We start from the raw sequence: 25863 nt of genomic DNA, 5'->3' as shown, positions 1-25863 counted from the left end.
AAAAATATTACAGCACAATTGTACATATTGTTTAATAAATTAAACTACTTGAACATTTTGTTTAATTATTCCAAGGCAATAATTAATATTTTATAAGACAGTTACAACTGTTGGATTCAACATGAGACTATGAGACATCAGGTCTAGCCTCAACGACGATCAAATGCAATCTATGTAGGTAGGAATTTACTGAGAAAAGCGTCATCAACACTCACTAGTGATTATTGTTGTATAAAACATTATTTAAATCCATAATTATTAATGATTAACCTCTTAATTAATGTTATTAATGTCTGATTATCATAATAAACATAATTCCATCAATATATATTTATATTATTTCAATAATGAAGATAACCACTAAATTAATAGTGCTATTGATCAAAAAATTAATAAAATCATTTAATATATTGATTCAAATATAAATAATGTAACTTAAAAAATCTGATTGATTGTTTTGTAATAAAATTGTTTAATATGTTCAATATGGTAATAGATGAAATTCAAAGTTAAAGTTATCTGACTTACGGAAGGAATAGAAACGTTACGATGGAATGAAAAAAAATGAATAAGAAAAATATCCAAGTCATTGAGTTGATAAATATTTATTAGCATCGTGTCATATAATCACATTGTTTATATTTTTTTTTAATCTCACTTCAACTTATCATCATTACGCCATTGATTTTTTTTCACTTTTCGCTGTCGATAAATTTCATTTTTTATCTACAATTATTTCTCTGAATCCTGTTTTATCTTATTTAAAGATGTAGATTAAAGAAAAAATTTGTTTGAAGTTAAAATTTTTTTAATTAAAAGTTTAAATCTCGCGCTAAATGTATTGAAAAAATTTTTATTTATAAATAATTGTTTTTGAGGTTCAAAATAGGCTTTAATTCGTCATAATGTTAGTTATTATTCGAATAAATTTAATTAAGATATTCTTCTTAAATACTTTAAATAATTCTTTGTAATTAAAAAGAACATTGCATTAATAGTAACGCCCTCTGAAACAATTTTCGGCGGGCCAAGCACGATTTCGACCCCCACCGTTATTCTTGACACTCACGCGTTGTCAGTCGCATCAAATGCACGTTGGTGGTGATATTAATTATTTTATAGTGTTAAAATTAGTTTAAACATAAGTGACAAACAATTACAACAATCATCTAAGAGTCAAAGAGTCATTAGAGTGTCGAGAACTGTTTGGAGATCAATTGTAAGCAAATCTACTCATATTTTACACAGAAAAATATATTTTTTTCACAACAGTTACAATACCGCCAAGATGGCGGTTAATTTTATAAAAAAATTTTCATCAATATTTGACAAATACTTACTTTTCTTTATTTTTAATGAACATTTATTAGTAGATTTTTATCAAAATTTAATTCAACAATTTTATGGTTATTAATTTTCATGTAAAATATGGACTTAATTATTTTTTTATATCAATGTAGATCAATTTTACAGTAATTTTCCGGTTAACTATTTAATTAAAGAATTATAAAAGTATTGAATAGAGAGAGAAAAAAAATAAAATCAGTTTTATAATTAGTCATTGAGCCACAAAAATGTTTCTTTGTCTGTCACAATGTATTTATTGTATGTATTGTGTCGTATGGTTTTCATTGCATGCTGAACACTACACTATTAAAGATTTGTTTACATCTGTTTTTGTCAGTTATCCTCTATGATTCCAAGAATTGCCGATAGCTCACAAGACTCTTTATTTCATCAAACCGCGTCCAAACAAAAATATATTAAATATCAAATTTAATTTCTTTTCAACCGACAATTATTGATTTCTTGTGCATATAAATTGTTGAAAAAATTGTTTTAAATACTTTTCTTTCAGTTATAAAAATAATAAATATGGCTGATTACGGATCTTTCGAAGAACCAACCAATACTTCATCAGTAAGTTCATTTTTTTCAATAAATACAACTTATTATTAAATTCTCATTCAATTTTATTAATAATTCAACTCTAAAAATACTTAAAAATCAATTGAACAGCAATAAAATAATCTTTGCTTTTTTTCGTTAAAGTATTCACATGTTTTAGACTTCTAAGATTAAATTTATTTACTCAGAATTATTTTTTAATTTTTTTTATAAACAAATTAAGTTGATAATAAAATCAATGAATTTTTAATATTTAATTTGTTTAAATAAATTTAATAAATAAAATAAATAAATTTCCGTAAAAATCAATAACTTTTAGTTCAATGAAGGACGATCTTATGGAAGAGGTCGAGGATTCACCCCTGGAAAAGTTGACAATGACGATTGGTCGACAATAAGAACTCAATCATCGTCCGCACCTTCAACTGGAGTAGACGACTGGTTATCAGGAGGTGGTGGAAATAATGACAATGATGATCAAGGCTACAATCAAGATCGTCAAGACCGAGATGAGCCACGTAAAGGTCGTGGTGGTGGACGAGGTGGCCGTGGAGGACGTGGAGGTAGTCGAGGAGGTCGTGGAGGATATGATGGTGGACGTCGTGATGATCGTCAGAATGGTTCCAGAGACTACAATTCACGACGACGAAATGATAACAATGATGATCCTTGGGGAAATAATAACCAAAATGATAATCAGAATGATGCCTGGGGCACTGATAATCAAGATCGGACTAATGACCGTAATAATGACGACTGGGGTTCTGGTGGTAATCAAGATCAAAATAATGATGACTGGAACTCTGATAATAAGGATGATAATCGACGTAATCGTGGCTCTAGACGTAATCGAGATGATGATAATAACAACCAAGATGATCAGAACAATGAAGATGAAAATGGTGAACCAAAGAAAACACCAGTGACTTATATTCCACCCGAAGAAAATGAAGATGAATTTTTTGATTCTGGTGTTGCTGCTGGAATTAATTTCTCCAAGTATGATGACATAACTGTGAATGTTACTGGAGAAGATGTTCCACCTCACATTAAAGATTTTGATAGCGCCAACTTGCGTACTGCTCTTCTAGATAATATCAAAAAATCTGGATACCAAAAACCAACACCAGTTCAAAAATACGCCATTCCAATTATCCTCAAGAAACGTGATCTTATGGCTTGTGCTCAAACAGGATCAGGAAAAACAGCTGCTTACTTGATTCCAATAATTCATCATTTGTTAGAAGATTTGAGAGAAGTACAGATCACTGAACGTGGTTGTGAACCCCAAGTGATAATTATGGCACCAACAAGAGAATTGGTGATGCAAATCTGCAATGAAGGTAAAAAGTTTGCTAAAGGAACTATGATTCAATGTATTCCTTGTTATGGAGGTGTAAAACCAGGCTACCAAGCAGATCAATTACGACGTGGTGCTCATATTGTTGTTGCAACTCCTGGACGTCTGAATGATTTCGTTCAAGGTGGAAGAGTTAAATTCAGTTCAATCAGATTTATGGTTTTGGATGAAGCAGATAGAATGCTTGATCAAGGTTTTTTGAATGCTATGGAACAAATTTTAGAACACGAATCCATGGTTCCAGCTGGAGAACGACAAACTTTGATGTTTTCAGCGACATTTGATCAAGATATTCAACAACTAGCAGTTAGATTTCTTAAAAATTATGTCTTTCTTGCTGTCGGTATTGTCGGAGGTGCTTGCACAGATGTCGAACAGAACTTCTATGAAGTTAAAAAAACTGAAAAACGGGCTAAATTGAAGCAACTTCTTGAAGAAGATGAATTAACAATGAAAAAGAAAACTCTAGTGTTTGTAGAAACTCAAAAGACTGCTGATTTTATTGCTGCTTATATGTCTGAACAAAAATTTCCATCTACTAGTATCCATGGTGCTCGAGAACAACGTGAACGAGAATTAGCTTTGAGAGATTTTCGGTCTGGAAGAATGCCGATATTGATTGCTACATCTGTTGCAGCTCGTGGATTAGATATTCAGAATGTGACTCATGTTATCAATTATGATTTACCCAAGTCTATTGAAGAATATGTTCATCGAATTGGTAGAACTGGTAGAGTTGGAAATCGAGGTCGTGCTACCAGCTTTTATAATCCAGATATGGATACTGCTATTGTACCACAATTGGTGAACATTTTGAAACAGGCCGGCCAATCAATTCCGCCATTCTTTGAAGACAATGCTGGAGACTATGATGGTGGACGTACTGATAATTTTGGTGGATATGACATTAGAGATGTAAGTGATTTTTTTTTTTAAATTTTTTAGCATTTAATGGAGTTAACTTGTTTTAAAGAGATTTTTAAAAGATTTGTTTCATTATAATTTAGACATAGATAATCTTTTTAAAAACTGTACTGCATTTAATTGTATTTATTGAAGAAATATTTCTGCAGAATTGTATTATTCTTTTACAATAGTCGGATGTTATTAAATGTGCAAACTTTAATTCTAAGACAATGTTTTTTCTCTTTCCAGAATTATAATCAAGGAGATTCCGAACCCCAGGAAAGTTGGTAATTTCAAGCCCATCACCAAAAGTTAGGATAAGTTTAATTTAAAACAAAAAACAAATATTTTAAATTATGGTTGACATTAAGTTTCCAAGTGTAAACACGATAATTTTCTTTTGGTTTTTTTTCTATTTAGGTTTAGGTTTCATTATTCTTCCTATTAATTATTATACGATTAGTATAAACTAGTAAATCATCACAATGTGATACTTATTTAACGAACTATATCATTTCGTTATTTTTGAAAAAACGTACTAAAAATTTAACTTTTCTACATAAATATAAAAACGTACTATTTCTTGTTTTTAATAAACAAAAATTGAAGCATAAAAAAAAATTTATCTTCAACTTACCATCATTCATAGCCATGTCCATCAGATGCAGATCCTCGTCACTTAACAACGAGGATATAAATCCATCAGTCGTTTGATTTATAGTTTCAGAAGGTGTATGATAGTACATCATATCATTAGGTTCTGCTTTATAAACATTACTGTTGTCATGACCAAGAGGTTCACTGCTATTCGTTAGGTTCATTGATGTAGCCACAGCTGATCCAAAGTTTGAAGGTCCACCTGCGATTAACAGTCAAACAATCATCATAATTCTTAATTTAAATAAACAAATCATTTTTTATATTTTTTTTGATACTAACCGACATTATGGTAAGGCCCAGTAGAGTTTAAATCTCCTACAGGTGGTGCTAGAGTGGCATTATGAAGCAAAACATTACGTTGAGCTTCGTAGTGAGGGTGGTTCAAAGTATGACCAGAGTATCCTGAGTGTGTTGAGTGTCCAAAGTGGTCTGGGAGAGATAAAATTGATGCAAAGTCGCCAGGCCATCTTTGTTCCGAACTCATCGAACGGACGAAAGGTACACGACCCTTTGAAACATAAAAAGAAAAGATTTATCATCAATAAAACATTTTTAATTGATTATTTTTATTAGGAAGATTCCAAGTTTCTATATGCTTTGGCTAGAAAATTTTATTGATTGAAATCATTCTGTTTTCTCAACAGATTTTTTTTATATATAAAAGAATTACCTTCAGTTCTTAGTAAGTTTTTGCTTAGTTTTCATCATAAATTCAAACTATAATTAATTATTTTTAATTAATAATTTATATATATTAGTAATTTTTATGAAACATATTTAAAAAATACCTTTCCTACGACTTAATATATCATAAAAATCACTAAACTTGAATAAAAAATATATTTTTAATGTCACACTTTGTGAAACAAGCTTACAAGTGACATTGGTAAGATTGTCAGGTGTCAAAGTAACAGCCAAAGTATCACAAGAAGATGAAACCCCTTGCTGAGTGCGTAGGTATCCAATAATTATTAATAGTTTCACATATAACTACATGTCTAGATGTCTATGGTGGTTCATCAATCATTTTTCTACAATTGTCATTTACAACAGACAAGACACACGACACTTTTTTTCAACATCAAAAACACCGTTAATGTGAGTTGAAGATTTTTAAATATCTTATCATCGGTATGATACATCAAATGATTATTTTTTCTTTATCAGCATCAGCCTATGTTCATATTGAGGATAAATGAGATGAAAAAAAAACTTTTTTTAGGACACTGATGGTGTTTTACATACGTGGGAATATAATATGTAAGACATAAGAAGATTAATAGAAAACGCGATTGTTATTTAAGGACATCAATCAGAGAGTTGAGTGCAATCTGTTGAGCGTGTTGATGCATTTATGTGGACATTCTCGCTTGTCAGCACCATCTGGCTCATCTTCAAGACCAAATGTAGGCCACAAAACATCATCTATCGGTCATTCTACATTTCCGCAATAACGAGAATTTAATGAGGTCATTGGGTGAACAAAAAAAATATTTAAATACATGAAAAAAGAAGAATGTGTCATAGGGTGATATCTACTTCAAGAATTAAGTGGATCTTCTTTTTACGGTTATTAATAATCATCATAACTTTTTTTTGTATTTGTTAAATGGTATAATCCTGTTTAAATCCATGTTAAATTTGCATATCGTTTTATGTTTCAGTTATTTCGATAGCTTTTGATGTTTATCAGGCAATCGACTCACAACGGTAGCTGATGAGACACTTGTTGCCTACATCGATCACTTTGTCAACCGTATCGAGGCTCATTTTAACCTGGACAGTTCACACCTCATACATTTGAGTCATAAGCTATTTTCTTTAGAATAAAATTCCTTTCTTTCTTTTATAAGTGAGTTTTTAGTCAAAGTATTATTTTTTTAACCTTTAAAGAAAACAATTTTTTTACTGTTTTGTTTTAATTAGAGCAAATAAGTATTTATAAATAAAACTTTCATTTTTGAAGTATCCTTAGGTGTTTTAAAAATAAAAATATTATTCTTAAATGAATGTCCATTGGAGTAAGAAATATATATATATATAATCGTACATTAAAACAAGTATATTATACATTTCACAGAGAATAAATCCAGCATCTGTTGGCATCCCGTCGTGTTTCATGTTGTCTTGAAAATAGTTTGCTATTTTTTCATATCATTTTTCTCTAGAGTTATTCATTTTTTTGATATCTTTTTTGATTGAAAAGAATAACAATAATTTTAGTGTTTTCTTTTATTTTCAGATTAAGTAGATGACTTTCTTGAAATAAAAAGGAAATTATTGAGTTGACAACAAGAGGGACTTCTGTATATTTGTGGTAAGTAAATAATATGACTAAGTGATCCTTGAGACTTTCTTTATTTTTGTCAAGTGTTATTTCTATGTTGGACTAGAAAACGACATATTTTTGTCATTTAACTCCAACTTGATATATAAATATAGTGTCAGGATATTTTTAATAATCAAAATTATTTAATTTTTCAGGGTAATAAAAGTTGATAACAAGTGTACAATTAATACTTGAGAAATATGTATTATATTCTACTTCCCACTGTTTGACATCCGAAAGCAAATAATCAATTACAGTAATTTACAACCGTAACCAAAGAGATTATTGTCACTCTCTTACACCCACAAATTTGTCTCTAGAACAAATTACATTAATTTTTACGCCCAAAAGATACTATAACAATGGCTCACTGAAGACTTGGTAACTTTAAGATAAACGACAACAGGGTCGACAAACCCTTTTATGAAATCAACATTTTAACAGCCATTCTACCTGCGGTTTTAATGATAATTAAGTAGACAATTACTTTTATTCTATTGTACTTGAATATTTCTTTTTTTTTCACTAATCTTTATCCAGTATTTTTCAATCATTCAAACTCCCCGGGAGTGTAAAAAAATTTATTTAAAATATTTGAAAGCTGTACAACATTGATCAAAATGACTCAGGAGTTAATGTTTGTCCATCTTGTTTTTGGATGCATAAAACTTGATTTTTGTTATTTTGGGGTTTTTCTAAAGTCAAAACATTTTGACGAATGATAAAAAAAACATTAATATTTAAGAATATACATAATAAAAAATTTAGAATAAATAATTTATCAAGTTGAAAACGATTATAACATTTTTTTTTATACCAAATAGTGTCAGGATTCATTAATTACAGTCGTGTCTGCTTAAAGCCACATGATTTATGTCCACTTAGGGCGTTACTTGTTAACAAAAGAATATTTTGAATTCAAAAGCAAGTGTATACTAACAAGAGAAATTATTATAAAACTGGACTAAGTTATGAATATATAATTGATAATTAAATCATAGGAATTTTATAGAATGTTTTTCACCTTTAAAGTTACTAAATAAGAAACAAACAAACTTTAGTTCTCAATTTACTCACGATAGGACCGTTCATTTTCATCTCGAATTTTGTTTTTAGCATGTTGTATGTAGTGGTGGGGTGATATCTTCTCGTTAGAAGTTAAAAAAAATAATTTTTAATTAAAAAATCGTTTTTCGATTAATAAAAATAATAACAATTATTTTTTGTTTCTCAAATATTAACAATAATCATATTTTATTTGTTTTACTTATTTTATTCTCGCTTTTAATTGAAGCATCTTATTTTTCATGTATTTTAAAATTTTCAACTAGTTTCTAATTGATCTTTAATTATTGATATTCATCAAATAATTGCAAAGGAACGGTTATTTCAATAAAAATCTCCAATACTTAACACTACTCCAAAGTCTAAATGACCAAAAAAAAACTCACTTAACCTTCAATTTCAAATATAACTCCAATTCACAATAACTTTTTTCATCCTTATCTTAACGAGAAAATAATTGGGCTTATTTTAAGTATCGTCGTTGATTAATTCTCTGAATTAAAGTTCACATGATACGGTATTGTATTTTTAAAAACTTAGTTAATCAGAAAAGAATAATTTTTTGTAAGTTTTCAAGTTTGTCTAAGTAAAATGTTGTTTATGTTTATTCAGTTATTTTATAGAAAACCAATAAGTTATATCAAAAAAATAATAATAATAATGATAATTATTAATTATCTATCAAAAAAAGAGAGTCAAAAAAGAAGAATTGGAATTGAAATCTAAAAAAAGAATATAATAGTGTATTGGTAGTGAATTATTACGTGAATCTAGTACTAGATTAACCTCCTCTAGGTACCAATTATAGGTGACTAAGGTCAGTGTTAATATGACACTTGCGTGAGAGAGGAGTTTACCAAAAAATAATATGGTACAAAAGTTCCCTCTAGAATTAACATTATATATTATTTATTATCTTTGTCACATACGTTATATAATTCTCATACAATAATATACATCTATTACTATTCAGCAACATCCAAAAGACATTGAAATATATAAGGAGAAGGTCTCCACGCTATACTTTTTAATCATACGTTTAGGTCTAGATGAAGGAATCATTTTAATAAGAACTAATAATTAGTCGCACGAACTTTTATTAGCCAAAACTTTAGAAAAAACATGTTTTTTTTTAAACAATAAATAAGAATAAATATTTCCAATGTTATTAAAACAAGATTTTTTTGAAGTAAAAAAATTCTGAAGCCAATCAAAGATGAATATTCTGTCAAGATATCTATAATCAACTCTATTTGAAATTATTCTTTTCAGTTTCTTTGATGATAAAAAAAAATGTAATAACTATAAGATTTTATGATTGACTTTATGAAATATAATTTATTGTAATGACAATAGTTGAGTTTTAAAATAATAAATATACCTGTAAAACAGTGTCTTCGACAATTAAACTCCAACATTCTAAATTTGACGACACAAAATCACTCGTCTGATGAGGCTTGATATTTTGCTGGACTTCGGTCATGTGTTTAGCATTGAGTAATTCATATAATCACATTTAGCTTCGTTTTTAATAATAAATATTACTCTTAACTAGTCAAAATTATCTTATTTAAAAAACTAAAACTTCAATAGTTAATTTAATTAAATAAATTATTTAAATAACACCGTCACTGGTTATTTATTGTTATTTTTCAGATGTCTACATTCGTGCTCATCAGACCTACGCATTCGACTACCGCGTGTTTGTTGGTGAAAAGACTCTAACTGAACATCTTCACAACTTGAAAGCCATATGGAAGGGATCGTTAAAGAGTTACCATTGGTTACTAACTTCAGGTGAGTCTTGAATTATTTACTTCTTATGACTATTCCACCTCGGTGATGGTCATTTAGGACCATCTGTCCTAAGGATTTCTTCATGCATGTTTTCAACTTTCCACTAAGAATTAACGTTTTAACATGCTTATGTGCTATGGAAAATTGATATTTTCTATTATAACAATCATTTTTATCATCATTCACTGAATAATTGTTTTATTTTTTGGACATTGTTTTTATTTTAAATATTTTTGTGTCATTATTAATAATTTTTTTGGCCTTGATTAATATTATTATTTTTTTTTTTTTTTCATTTCAGTGTATTTTGATAGAAATGTGTAAAAAAAGAAGTCTAAAGTCTGTGTCTTTTTGTGGACAATTTTAATTACAGTTGGGTAGATAAAATGATAGAAAATGTAGAAATATCGCAATCAATCTATCAGATGTTGGTAATTATTTTTTTCGTATTTTACGTATTTTTAAATGAAAGAATAAAAAGAAAAAAAGGTTAAATAGTGACCTCACAATAGTTCAAAGCCATATCTTTCGTAGTTAATGTTATAATATTACCGTAGACGAACGATTATAGAGAGGAAAAATGATCCAAACGTCGTAATTTCAGTAGTTTGAGTTTAAAGTGATAATTATAATCAGTAACTATTATAAGATTGTAAAAATAAGTTGCATAATCAAATCGTCTTGATACATCAGTAGCGATATATGGCAATATATAGTTTGTATTCTTTGGCTTATTACCAATGACAACTAAGTAATAGTTGTCTATGATTATCACTGATCTTATGGCTAAGCATATAAGGCTTGTGAGGAAAAGCACTGGAGAGGCCAAGGCAATAAATTTTACCTTGACGTTTAATATTTTCTGACATACACACAATATCTTCCGCTTTCAATATAAACATCAATATTCCATCATTTTTAAATCAAAAAATTTATTGTTTTGCTTCTTTTTTCATTTAATAATTTTTTATTTAGACTTTTATTGTTTAGTTTTATTAAGAAAAAAAAAAAAAATTAATATGCTTTGCTTTTTAAAGGAATTTGATTTTGATAATTTTGGATTGCTCAAAGATTTTTATAAATGTTTATTTTAAAGAATTGACCTAAAAAAATGTTGAAAATTTGTGGAAAAATGAATTTTTAATTTCTTTATAACAATTTATATAACATGGGCGTGATTTAGAGGTGGTAGATTGTCGTTTACGATCCATGAACGAGACATCAGCAATAATTTACAACTTGGAACCACAGCGAAATGGATACACGAGATATGTGGTACGCACAAACCAACAATTAGACCTCATAACTACGAGTATTAATGCAACTATAAATTGATGTATTAAATTTTGCAACGGGAAATATCTTTTTTTCCACCTACATGACGATAAAATACTTTCTAAGCACATTTATCGTACTAAAATTACTTCACAGATAAATCTAGACTAGAGTTGTTCGTATTGAAATATTAAAAATAACAATTTTTAGAAAAAAATCATAACATGATCAAAAATGAAGTTTAAATTATCATCAATTGATTGATTTATTTAAATAATCAATAATTTATAGTCTTTTCATAGATGATTTATAAATAATGGTCTATACTCAATTATCGATAATAAATTGTTAAGATTTGATTTTGATAACACGAATGAATCAATTGATTAAAAAAATACTTATTTAGAAATGAGAAAGAGTAAGATATAATATATATTTACCTGAAGTGGCCGGTGATGAGGATGATGTGGATGAAGTTGCGGTGTATGAATCATATCTTTTTCAAAATCGTCAGTAGATTCTTTATCGCAATTTTTCGCAGTTGAAGCAGCACCAGTAGCAGTGTCCGATAATTTATCGGAGCAGTCAGAGCGTTTTTTTCTTCCTTCGCTCTTTATTTCCTAATCAATCATCTTAGAACGTTAATCAAACGACTTTAGCTTGATTCATCATCATCATCCAGTCTTGGATATTATCCAGATGATGACGAAAATACTTACATTAGGTGCGACTTCATTGAGACCAACTAATTGAAGAGCTTCTTCGAGGTTGAATCCGTCGGGTAGACCTAAAGAATCATTGCTTAATAGTCCTTCAACTCCTGTACTACCGAGAAGACTGTCATTTAATAATTCCGACGGAAAGTCATCCTCAAGACCAAAATTTTCGTTCAATCCTAATGAATCTTCAACGAGACCAATTGGTGGATCGTTTAGAGTTAATTGAGCACAAGACAATTGATCTGGACTTTCTGAAAGACTTTCTGGTCCACTGACACTTGGACTGCCACTTGTCAATATGTATTCACCTGGAACCGATGGAAAACCAAACTTTTTAGTGTAGGAAAGTTTTTTTTTATCACTTTTAGTATTTTTTTTAAAACAACAAATTGATTTTTAGGTATTATATAACATTTTCAACATAATTTAGCACCTTTTAGATTAAATGTTAATCAGTAATCCAATTTTCGGAGCAATCAACACTTGAAAAGCTAGATATTGACGTTAATAAACCAATAAAGCACTTTGTAGCACGGGATAATTTTTAAAACTTGATAAAAGGGTTGAAATTAACTAAAAAAAAAATTTATTATTGTAGGTTTTACACTTTAAATCCAACACTGGCAGCGTATTTCCTTCAATATTATCATCACCAATATGCTGTTTTTGATCAATACAACACCACAATTCTTCAACTTTAAATGACGAGGCAGATTTAACTGCTGGACCACTACTTGAAAACTGATGGATCTCAACTGAGAACAGGTATAATTTCTTTAGTAAAGCAACATAAAAGAGAAGTAAAAGAAGAAGAAGAAGAAGAAGAAGAAGAAGAAGTAAATGGAAGGGGAAATAAAGGAAAAAACGTAACTAATTGATGAACAAAAGGGATGTGTCCAGGATCCACCTGCTCGGTTCTAGTAACCCCTTGGGTCTCCGCCCTCTGACCAATCACATCCTTCTATCTCCTACCCTTTTCTTCCTTTCCCCCAATTCTCCAGTTTATGTTTACAATTCGATTTTCTACCTTCAAAACAATCCGTATTTTTACTTATATTTAAGGAATTTTTCGTGCTTTACTTATTTACTTATTATACACGAAAATCGATATTTAATGCCTTGAATAAATATTAGGTATTCGGTTGAGTAGGAAAATGGAGAGGTTGTTGGACTCATTAGGAATAAGTCTTGGAAAATTTCGGTCATTCTAGTTGCACTTTTGCCAGCCAAAGAGATTTTTAGTGGATCCAGATGATCTTTTGTTTTGGAGAGTTTGGTATTCTAGATGATGAAAAATAATATTTCCCTTTGATTAGTTATTGAAAATATGTTATTCAATACTTGTGAATTTAAGTTCACTGCATGATTAATATTAAAAAATTAATTATTAAGGAGATAATTACACGACTAATAGTATAGTATAGAGAAAACCTATGTTAAAATTAAAATTATAAAACTTTTGATCGTTTTGTGCACAAGAAATCTGAATTGATAGAATCTGTTGAAAAAACGAATTTATTAATTTTGCAAATACAATAACTTTTTTAACTATAGAATCATGATGGAAATAGTAGTGTTGAAATAATATTACAGTAAATTAATTAGATTTTTTTCTCTTAACTGTTAAATAGAGTAAACATATTAATTGATGGACAGTTTTAAAGTCCAAAAAACGGACTGGATTGGAAATAGAAGAAAAGTATTTATTGAAAATATTTATGTTTATTTAAATTATTTAGAGCTTTATTTAATGAATAAAAAATATTTTAGTGAATTTAAATATTTCATTTTTCATATATTTTCAACAATTTAAAAATCATATGAGTGATATCTCTCTGTTGGTTTAGTTACTCTAGAATTGAATATCGATTTAACATAGAAAATTTTGTCAAGGTATTTAAAATTATTTAGACCATAAAATTCTATACTAAATGTCACTTTTAATGATATATAATTAATTAAAAATGATATACATTTTTTTATCATCTTGAATAATTTTTATATTTAAATATTGATTTGTTACTGATCAAATTGTTTTAAAAAATTAAAATTAAAGTCGCTTTTTTATTAATAATGGAAAAATAATTCAAAAAGTGTAGTCCAGAATAGAGAAGTATTTGATAGAGAATTGAACATTTATTTAATTTGAATAAACTTGAAAAAGAAAAGTTTTTTGTTTAATTGACGTTGGTAGGGATGTTATTAAAGATAATAATCGCATAAAATAATACTTCCCAGAAGCTGCCCCTGTATCTTAGGGCTCAGGTAAGACTTGACTCGCGTGACGAGTTGTCGAGAAGAAGGTAAAAAAAAGGGTATAAGACATAAAGGAAAGAGAAGGTGGAAGGCGCTTTTTTCCTTCAAGCGGTTTGACTTTGAGTGCGGCTATATTGAAGGAAGGTCGCACCTTTTTCGATGCCTATTACATTAACGAGTGGTAGCGGCCATTGTCTGGCATCAAATGTAACTTCGACCGCACTCTTAATGGCTGTCTTTAAATTGGAATCACGAAAACACCCTCTTTTTAATGTCTAAAAACCCTAGTATTCTTCATGTTTCGTCACTTTTGAAGTCTTACTTAGGGCTTTAAACGTCGATCGAAAGAATTTAAATAACAATATTGACTTATTTTTTTTTTTTATTAATTTTATTTATTATTCTTTTTTTTATGGCTTTTATCTAAGTTTTATCTTTTGGCTTTCAGGGTAAAATGGACTAGAGTAAAATTAGCAGCTTGAGGGTGTTATTTTCCCAGCTTATTTCATATTGGTGATGCTTATCTAAGCTGAACTGCAGGTGAGTCGTAAATATAAATATAATTGAAAGTGTGTGAAAGGAAAAAAAGAGGGTGAAATAACCTTTTTGTTGATGTTATTTTTATTATAAACATTTAATAATTTTTATTTATATCAACAAAATTGTTGGTAAATAATGCTCCGAATCTCATAACTATCATCTTCAGAATAATTTTATATCCCTCTGAATTGGCTATTAGTTTTTATTAAAATTATCTATTATTAAACAATTATTTTCTAGCAAAAGAAAAAGCATTCTCTAATAAGAAAATCATTATTTATTAAAATAATAAATAAAAATAATTCCTGAATGATTATTGGAGTTTGGTAAAAGGTTGGAAAGTCTAAAATAAATATTTTGAAGAGCCAATTCACCTATTTCCCATACGGTTTTTTTTTCAAGCACACGTCATATATTTTAATTAAACTAATACGGTACCGTTTAATAAGATTTCCGGTGAAACATTCACCCAGAATGTTTTTAGGGGGAAAAAAATTATAAACGAAATTGGATTTTCTTCATGTCAAAAATGAAAATTAATGTTAGTTAAAATTCGCAACATCATCCTTAGGAAACTAATACATGAAGTTCTTTCAATTCCACGGGGCCCTCTTTTGAACAGAGAGTGCTTTTTCCACGGTCCCAAACGCGCCTTATGCTGACAGATCATTTCTCATATTTTTGTTGTTTAGACCCCTCAGAAATCATCAAAAAGCATCCGATAATAATAATTCCGGCATTACATGACAGAATTTATATGTGTTGTTCACTTTAAAACTTCATTTTTCCAACTATAGTCTTTGATGTTGTTCATGTTCAAAGCTTTTACTGTTGGATATCCAATGCAACCTTTAAACGAGGTACAGAATTCATTGATGTCGCCATTTGACATCCAATTGTCGTATTTCCTGACAAATAAATTTGATTTTTGTCCCAATAAGTGTGACTTTGACATCTTTATCATCTATTTTGTGACATTTGGGGTAGATATTCCTTCAAATTAATGTCCACTGCAGTTAATTTTGAGGCTATTATATTGATCGAAATTTGTTGACCAGAAATCAAATAACGTTGAGATTTTAGAAGCCGTCGGGTGATAAATTCATAAGAAATCTAGTTTTAATTACCAATAAATTAATCATTTCTAGCTTTTCTACCTTTTTCATTATTAACAACTAAATAAACATTTGAATGTTTCATTAATTAGACAACTAATTAAATTAATTTCCTATCGGATCACATATGTATTTAGATATATACTTCTTTCTAAATAAATCATTGTTTTCTACTATTCCTTTTTTCATACCTCATCAGTAATCAGTATAAAGTAATTGAGTTGATTGATAATTTGAAATTTAAATTATTATTTGAATTCGTTATTGGTGAGTTTTGAATTAAAAAATTAACAACTTGAATGAATAATGTTTTAAGAAACTGTTTTCTGTTTGTTCTTATATTTATCAAAATTGTATTTTCGATTTTTAATTTATTTTTTTAAAACTTTTTTATTCATATAAAAATAGTTGTTTCAATGGTTTTTTTTAATTATGAAGGAAATGCCAATTTCAATTTAACTAATTATCAGTAATTATGATTGGAACTGCTTTCATCAGTGAATTTTAAGTTATTATTCTTCTCTATAAATAATTTCATAAAAACTTGAAATAAATGTTTCAATAATATGATATGAATATTCCCTTCTTATGAATTGAAACATGAGAATATGATATTATTTAATGATTAAATAATATTAAATTGATGTCTAATTAGTTAAAAAATTTAAATGATAAATCATCAATTGGCGTATATTTGTACCCAATATTCGAGTTTTTTTGAATATAATTAACGTGAGAATGTTAAAAAATATGAATTTAACATAAATGCTCGGGTATTTTGCTAGCTTGAACCAGTTCAGCTGTTTCAAGATTATCCATTTCTAAGCTAATCCTGCATTTGTCCTTCGAAAAATAGTCCAACTGATTTTATTTAGCATCTAATCAGATTTTGGATTGGTTCAGGTTCTTTAAAGTAGGCCTGAAGGTAAATTTACCTAAAGTTCTTTGAAAATCATCAACAAACATAGGTTCTTCAATAACAAACTTTGCTTCGAATCTTAAATTTTTCTCACAAATTTCTATAAAATCTACTATTTAAAGTATTACTCTTCACAGTTACCTTATTTAAAGTCATCAGAAGATGAAGTTTATAAAAAAAAAAATTACCTTAATCAATGATTCCAACGATTTATCTTCAGTTTTTGAAACTTCGCTGATGCTAATCCAGCAGAATTAAATGAAAGAATCAACTTTAAAATCCATATTTGGAGTAAAGGTGTTTTAAGAAACTGGAACAAACTATAAAACACTGAAATAGTACACCAAAATCACTCGGAAAATGATAGAAACTATTTATTATCCAGAAGACACTGATGCTTTGTTGAATAAGATTGACGTATGGGCAAAGACTGATAGCCAATGATGATGATGATGCTTTGCTATGGTGAACCATGTATTTCTGTTATGAAAAAAGAAAAAATACCCAACCAATCGGACATCAGCTCACATTTTATCCATCATGGCCGCCAGACAATGCGCACCAGCACGATTCAAAGCAGAGGGGGAAGTGTTCTACCCATTAAAACATTCTCCAGGACTCCCCACTGGGAGATTAAACCCGCTCGATCGTTTGTCCAACTAACGACTTTTCTCTTAATATTTTCTAGCATATAAGTTGACTTTTATTCTTATCATATTTATTTCTTTTATCTACTACAAGTATTTTTTAAACAACTTTTTACCGTTGGAATGTGATTAAGGGAAAGAATAAATATTTCTCTCCAATTAAAAAATATAAAATAAACATGTTTATTTTTGTAATTTCAACAAAAGTCTAAAGCCAAAATTGAAAGAAAAAAGTAGATGTAATAATGACAGGTTGGAAGGTTGTTTGAGGGTTTTTTTTTTGATGGTACATACTTGAAGTGACAACCTGACCTCAAGCGATACATATCTATCCTAAATAAACACGATCTAACGCATCTAAAGCCTTTCTGAATCTATTCTTCCATGTTTAGCTTTGCATTCCATCACTTTGACTTATTTTCTAGTCAGTAAGTACTTGATTGTTTGAATTTTCACACAAAAAATCATCTATAAATTGGACTGGTTCCCACATATCTCTCTTTTCTATTCCTATGAGTTGTTGACGAATTTTCCTAATTGTTGACATTCAAAACTTTTATTGAGCTTTGAAGAATATTTTTCTAATCTCTATGAAATGTTTCGAATTCATTTGTTTACTGTTTAGATGATGAAGATGATGATGATGGTGACAATTTGAAATGATATGGAGAAGTGAGGTATGATAGTCGATTGGTTTAACAAACTTTGATCTGCAGTTTTTGATATTTTTATTAAAATCATGATGATTTGTAAATATGTGGCGCCAAGATGATGACACGTTTTAGAAAATCAGGTTAACTTGATGCTCAAGAGACCAAGAGGAAAGGGTCCAAGCATGACTGACGAATATCTACTCTGAAAGAGCTTGCGCGAATCATGACAACTTGCAATACCTAAAAGTGGTAGCATGATCAAGGTTAAAGTATCTATTACACATTCTAGTCAATTTGTTATAGGTACGTTTTTATACACCTGTAGCCTTTAGCATTTTATGATGAGTTCATTTTTGTTTACTTTTGAAGGTTCAATGAATATTTTTTATTTGAATAATCAACATTTTTGCTATCAAACTCATCACTTAAAAAAATTAAAATTAAAATAATAATAATCATAGTTTATTAATTATACTTTGTTTAATTTTTTTTTAAATTATTTTATTTTAGGGATCAACATTTTGGCTTATAATATGATCATTGAAGTTGGATAAAAATTAATTTTTGATCTCAAAAAAGTTTAATTTCATTAATTAACCATTTTTTGCTAAAAAAAACAAAAAAAAAATGTAATACAATTTTTTCTTTTTATTTTTCAAATAAACTATAGAATAAAATTCATTTTTGTAAAGTAAATATCTTGAATGATTGGAATTATAAACACCATATATTTTTTTTCTTTCTGTTGAGATACTTTAGAATTAATCATGTAAAACAAAAAATATTTTCAAGTATGAACGTTTATTAAAATTTTTTCAAATTATTACCTATTAAAGGGATTGGAGTAAATCTTGTCATTTACGTCATTACATAAAATTTTAGATGTATTACTTTATGTATATATGTGTGTGTAACATAAAAAAATTAATCTACTGAAAACTTATTGAGAAATGGTCTTTGTAATGAAACAAATATACTTTATACTAAATAATATAAAATTCATATTATTTATAGTCCATACCAATACAATATAATTTTTTTTGATGTAATATAATTGTATTGGTTTTCGATTTAACCAGAGATTTGTTCCAACTTTCATAAATAATTTATTTATAACAAGCAAAGTATTTCACATTTCTAATTTCTTTTGCTTCTTTAAACTTCATTGATCATTTATTCAATATATTTATATTAATTAATTAATAGTAAAATTATTTATTATAAAAGTAAAATATTATTTCTAATTAATCTTTTTAAAGAGTAAAAATTAACTTTTATAATTAAAAGAAGATGTTGGTATTAAAATCGACTGCTAAATCTAGACATCAAACCAAACTCATAAATATCTGACGACTACCATCATCATCACCATTTATCACTTTTAATAACAAAACATAAATTTAATCATCATTACTTTGATCAGAATATTACCATAAAACCTGACACAATGAAATTCTTTTAACGTTGAGAGAAATCAAAAGTAACACAATAAAAAAAGAGGTCCTGTATCTTCATCTCAGAATGAAAAATTTAATTTTTATCTTTTATTCACATAGTATACAAGAACTTTTTACTCACTTTTTTCCCTTGAATTTTCTTTCAATATTTTTCTTGTTCGTTTTACAATAATCGTTGTGTTGTCGATCCCAAGCTTCACCTATTTGGGATTCAGTGCGATGTCTATTCCACAGCCCAGACATTCAATTTTCCATTTTTGCAACTCATTCCGGTTTAGAAAGTCATTTCTTTTATCATCTTATTCAACTATCACGTCACACTATGGTCATTGTCACATGCCTGAGCATTTTATTTATGGGGTACTAGGGTATTATTGAATTTTAAAACCTCGAAATCAAGACGTCACAATAAATATGTTTCAAAAATTTCGTTATCCCAAATAAAAAACGTGATTGGAATTCGATGATAATATTTTCCATTAGGTTTTAGATCATTCTTTAAAACAATTATTATTATTCAATGTACCGTCAATTCAATCACTCTTGGAATGACATTAATGCGGTGTTTAAGTTGCATATTACGAAAACAAAAAAAAATTATACGTTTTAGTTTGATTTATAAAATCCAAATGTTTTTATGTGAATCTACATAATTCGCCTATAATTTTTACTTATGCTTTTTTCGACAGTGTAAGAAAGTAGAATTTTCTCGGCGAAAAAATTTTATTATTTTTTTGTTAAATAATTTAATTTGTACTGCAAAACAAACCTAACTGCGGCTCTAATTACACTCCAATTTAAATATTTGAAATCTCTGAAAATGATTTTGAAAAATTGATTATTCATTAAAAGGCAAAATATGGAGTTTGTTGTTGTATTTTGAGACACCACAAAATTATTCACACAAAAATAATAATATACACTGTTTCATAATTATTTTTACTAACGTATTTCTAGAAAATAAAAAAGTGATATTAACTTTGAGTAAATTTTGTTTATACTCTAAAATTAATAGATGGAGAAAAAAATATTAATAATTTTTGATGATCAATATAATTTTTTTTTTTTTGAAAGATTAATTGGGTAACCTATAGAATCTAGACATATGAATTAATTAAAAACATAACTTATACTTTAATCTTCTTCAATTTCCGCTTGATTCGTTACGCAATAATCCAGTATCTCTTGAAAAAATTGTAATACGGGCAGTTAATCATGCGTATTAATGCCTCCGTAACAAAATTGACGCGTAAATCCTTTGAAAAAAAAACAAATTCCATTGGGTTTCCAAAAGAAGTAAGTTTTCTTTTACGTGAGAAAAGAAGAAATTTATCTGTTTGGTGTTCACCAAATGGTTGCAAGTCCCTGGAGACGATGTAGAAGGAATCAATATTTAGAAGTAGACGATATGTTGAGTCGATTCGTATTCTGAAAAGGCTTTTTTCGTGTATAGGGGAGAGAAGTAAAGGTTGCGCTCGGCTTCTCCTGCTATTCTGGGGGCAGCTGGAGGCCGATTCGACGCCATGACTTGACTGAATTTGTCCCTCTTGGGGTTTTAACGCGAGCACGCACCATTACTCATATCGTGGCTCGTTGCACGCCACGAGATACGCTTGAGGGGGATGAATCCGCCATGACATTACGGCCACTCCCAAAAGTCCAGATAAATATTTTTTAACTTTACTCTTCAACTTTTTTCCAGCTTCTAGAATTTTATAATATCTTTTTTACCTTTCTTCATATTTATGTATATCAATTTATTGATCATCTATTCTTAATATTTTTAGATAGCTTCATAAATATCGACGTACATAACTTATAACATGCTAACCCATATTTATACCATTTTAAAAGAATTAAACTTATTTTGTTATCGACTTATATTTGAAAAAAGAAGTTCAACAGAATAATAATTTGATTGAGTTGTAAATAAGCAATGGTAATTTTTAGTGTAAAAGAAATTTATTATAGTTATTTTTTCTTTAAGTAGACAATTTCTTTTTCGAATGAACAAAAGGCATTTATAGCTTTGTTGGATGATGACATAGTATTAAAAATAATATTTCGTGGAATATTAACGAAGCAAATTGACATGATTTTTTTGAAGTAAAAATTTTTTTTACGAAATAAATTATGCATCAAGTTTCACTACACCATAGGCAATTTAATTCAATGATAATATTAAGTAAAGATTAGTGATAAAAAATTTCAAAAGAAACTCTAAGTTCTAGTAATGGCAACACTAGTTTGGAACCATCGATAAAAATGGCCTCTTTGGAGTAAAAAAACTGTTCTTCTTGTAAATAAATTTATTCAGAGAGTAATAAGTATTGAATTGGTTACTTGAATCACTTGAAGAGCCAACATATCAACAACATTAGCTAAAAAAATTTATGTTTGAAGCTAAATATTATGTCAAAGTTCTCCAAGCTTCGGTGAATCCCTAAACAACTTTGAAAATGATAACCATCAACTTCAAGAATTTTATCAAGCAAAATGGAAATAAAAAGCTGTTACATTAATTTGCAATTAAGTTATTTCCTCATAGGAAGACATCTACAAGACATCTCAAGATAAATACAGTAGGACAAAATTAAAGTAATCAATCCACATGTAGTTGGATAACTCAACACAAGTTCCTGTTTCATCCTGGATAAAAATATATTTATTTCCAATAAAATATTTGACAAGATGTTTTGGATGAAAAAAAATGTATTTTCATATGATTAAATTCAAGCAAACTAGTAAAAAAATCATATATAATTTGTTGGCAAAGTATTTTATGATGAAGGAAGCTACGATTGGACGACTGTTTGTGTCTAAAAAGAGAGCGGGCGGAGCATATTCCCATTAGTGAAACGACGAAAGTCGCATGCGTAACACAAGAACCATCTGCCACGTGCGAGGGCGTCTGTGTGTTATGTACAAATACTAATGCCACTAGAGTATGTGTAAATTTGTGAGAGAAAACCAAGTCAACAAAAAATTGTCACGAATGCCAGTTGGAGAAACTGCAAATGGCCGCATCCGCCATATGTACACTAGATAAGATTTTTTTAGCTTTAGAGTTTAGAATATGATCTTATTGAAAGATTCTGCGTTTGCTTCAAATTTTATTTACTTGCAACCGATTTAGTTTAAAATATTCAGATTATTAATATTATTGACTTAATTTTTATTTTTGGGCAATAAAAAATTAAACTATGAAATGTTAAATGAAAATTAAATCGCTTCTTGGATCACAATCTTGTTTATTTGATTTTGTTAATTGAAGTTTAAAGTAGAATTAATTTTATTTATTTAATTAAAAATGACTAATTCAAAATAAAATTTATACACAAAAGTTTACTTTGAAATTTTTACTAATCAAAAAACATTGGTAACAATCCAATGCAATTTAACATTAACAACTAATTAATAACAAGCAAAGTTTTTTTCATTAAATAATGATCAAAATCTTATGATTCAAGGCTTGAATCTATTGTTCTAAAAGACTTTTAAACACGTCGAGAATTTTCTCTTGAGACCCGCAAGATTGCTCAATACACGAGACCAAGATTTTAATCAAAACTCCACGGTGGGTCCTGTCTGACTATATTTAATACAATATATTATACTCTTTTATAGTTATATATACATATAAGTGTGTTAATATATATGTATGTATTATACACATGGTACTGCATTACAATCAACATTGTGCGATAATAAAACCTCTGAAGACAAAGAAAAATTATTTAAGAGAATAAAGAAAGCATGAGAAGAAGGCAGAGAAAGAGGCAAAGAAGGAAAAAAAGGCCAATCCCAGCACTCATTACAACGCAATCTCGTTTATCGATCGATTCTCCTTGCTTGTATGCCGCTTGATTAATGGATCATCCACCACTATACTTACTGTATATACGTATATACCTAATATCCTTGACCATCCCTCCCTTCCTCCTTCTTTCACTCACCCTTTTCTTCCTTTTGTTATTATTAATGTTAATTGCCATTTAAAACCACTTCTATTTTGATATCTTTTTACGATAAAATTTTTTTAGATAAAGTCTATTAAATTTTGGATAGAATATCTTCATCTTTATCATTGAATTTTACTCTCTGAAAATAAATCAGTGAAAATCCCTGCAAAACAGTGTATAAGATCAACGTACCAGTGATTTAACGACATGGCCAGTATATTTGTATAATAACAATATATGCTTATACTTATCATGTCCTTCATCTACTGGTGTATTTAATTTTCTTTTAAAATTTGTTTTATTTATTTATTTATTTATATTGTAATAATAATTTAATTCTTAGTAATTAATGGAATTATTAATACCCTTCTCTAAATAAAAATCACTATAAGATAACATACATTTATTGATTTGAAGTTATAAAAAAATTTCTGTTTCAATTATTGTCTTTATTATCAATAAAAATAGTGAATATTCACTGATTTATTTTTAGGCCCGACACTAAGATTTTAAAATCAATAGAATAGTAGCGATTTTAAAAAAAAATCTATATCAGATTGTTTTTACTGCAGCCAGATATTCTACTGTTTAAAAATCAGTTAGCAATAAATTTTACTTATTTATTTTAATTTCATTTAAAATGATAGTTTAAAAAGTATCACTTATCCAATTGGTAAATATCAACTTAAAATTAGACAATAGCCAGTTATTCCTTTTTTTAAGTATATCCATTTTTTGGAGATCAATTAATATGTGGCTATATATATTATGGAAAAATTTTATATATTTTATAACATATTTTTCAATATATTTTAACATTTATATATTAATTACATTATATTTTATTATTAAGTAATAATTATTGTATTTTATTTTCTGTTTAGCAATATATTTAGAGAGGCCAATTTTTGTATATTTTAAAATGTTTCAATATCTTAGAAACGGAGTTTTTTCAACATATTTTTTTCACTCCGGTGTTTTTGTTGAATAATTATTTAACTTTTCATACAAAATAAATCTAACGAGGCTCCTACTTGAATGGATCCAGAGAAAATCTCAAAGTTATTTTCAATCAGTTTAAACATTTTTGTATCGTTAATATTAAATGTTTGAAAAAGTGAAATTGCAGAAGCTCGATAGAACATGTAGTGAAAACAATAAAAATTTTAAACGTTCAAGAAGCTCAGTCTAAAGAAATATTTAAATATTTTGAATCGTTAGAAATAATTTTTAAAAATTGATTATCAATTTAAATGAAAAATATAAGGTTTGTTGGTGTATTTTACATAATCTTCAATTATTCATACAAAAATATCAAAAAATGAAATAAAGTATTTATGAATGTTATATAGGACTGACAGTTTAAATATTTTTATGAATTTGTTGTTTGTAATATTTTTAATATTATCACCTTTACGTAACTTATAAAACAACTTCTGGATAATAAACCATAAAAATTCTAAAACTAATTTAATTCAAGTAAAAAATGGTAATTAAAAGTGAACGAACGCAATATGTATGAAATACCGATCAGAAAAGAAGAGAACATGAAGGCTGGGCAAGTTTGAAAGCTAAAAGGCGTTCCTAAAGCCACTCCCTAATCATTTTTTATATGCCTAGACTAGACTTCACATACTTGAACAAGAAAATAACAAATAAAAATTATCACCATATTTTTATCAATCATAGTTATCTTGGATTTGAAGTTAATAATCGATAGGTGTATCAGAGACATTGAATAGAGGAAGGGGTTATGTATGTTAAAACGGTAAAAAATAATTTAATGTTTATTATTACTATAAAATGATTGTCGTTTGATATCTTTAAACCAACCTGAAACGCTTTGCAACTCATTTAATTGTGCGTTTCACATGTGGACATCCGTTTTTAACGGTGTAATTATTTTTTTTCTGGAGTTTTACACTTCTGTTGTTTTCTCCTCGCTTACTTTAATTGTTGTCGAAATATTTACCTCGATATGCAGTGGAATTTGTATTTTAAAGTCGAAACAAATAGTCAACTATTTTTACAGAAGTGTTGATTAACACCATGTGTTGACATGAATGACAATTCTTTTTTTTACTCTCTCAATTTTTATTGAAAAAAAAATAATTTTAATTATTGAAGTAAATTGATGTTAAAGTTGCTTAAATTAAAAGAAAATAATCATAATAAATAAAAACATTTATACAGTTACAATTAGTTTTATCTAAATCTTTAGTATTATATTTAAAATATTTTTAAATTCATTGAAGATTACTTTTGAACTTCTTTCGATAATTAATTAAATTACAT

General features: G+C 28.0%; 2 protein-coding genes and 1 long non-coding RNA gene across 5 annotated transcripts in view; 2 read left to right on the top strand and 1 right to left on the bottom strand.

Moving 5' to 3' along the window:
• The window catches only part of cnc (cap-n-collar), a 45095-nt gene that overhangs the window by 3284 nt on the left and 15948 nt on the right, over positions 1 to 25863 (bottom strand). For all 3 annotated transcript variants that reach the window (XM_035088483.1, XM_035088485.1, XM_035088484.1), the window contains exons 4-7: positions 12020 to 12327; positions 11741 to 11920; positions 5114 to 5342; positions 4812 to 5033 (exon numbers count right to left, since the gene is read on the bottom strand). In XM_035088483.1, the coding sequence (XP_034944374.1) occupies positions 4812 to 5033; positions 5114 to 5342; positions 11741 to 11920; positions 12020 to 12327 (939 nt within the window). The remainder of the gene's footprint in view (positions 1 to 4811; positions 5034 to 5113; positions 5343 to 11740; positions 11921 to 12019; positions 12328 to 25863) is intronic.
• LOC118070065 (ATP-dependent RNA helicase vasa) lies at positions 1054 to 4776 on the top strand. Its single transcript, XM_035088486.1, has 4 exons — positions 1054 to 1219; positions 1859 to 1920; positions 2228 to 4183; positions 4424 to 4776. The coding sequence occupies exons 2-4, from the start codon at positions 1876 to 1878 to the stop codon at positions 4463 to 4465; spliced, it is 2043 nt and encodes a 680-aa protein (XP_034944377.1). The 5' UTR covers positions 1054 to 1219; positions 1859 to 1875; the 3' UTR covers positions 4466 to 4776.
• On the top strand, positions 6996 to 10403 carry LOC118070066 (uncharacterized). The gene is made up of 3 exons (XR_004690713.1): positions 6996 to 7151; positions 9885 to 10025; positions 10327 to 10403. It is a non-coding gene; the product is annotated as an uncharacterized lncRNA (long non-coding RNA).

This window comes from Chelonus insularis, unplaced genomic scaffold (genome assembly GCF_013357705.1).
Source record: "Chelonus insularis isolate UGA/USDA-ARS -01 unplaced genomic scaffold, ASM1335770v1 contig_50_pilon, whole genome shotgun sequence".
NCBI classification, from domain to species: Eukaryota; Metazoa; Arthropoda; class Insecta; order Hymenoptera; family Braconidae; genus Chelonus; species Chelonus insularis.
The sequence above is the reverse complement of the archived record's forward strand: the minus strand, read 5'-3'. Positions and strand labels throughout refer to the sequence as shown.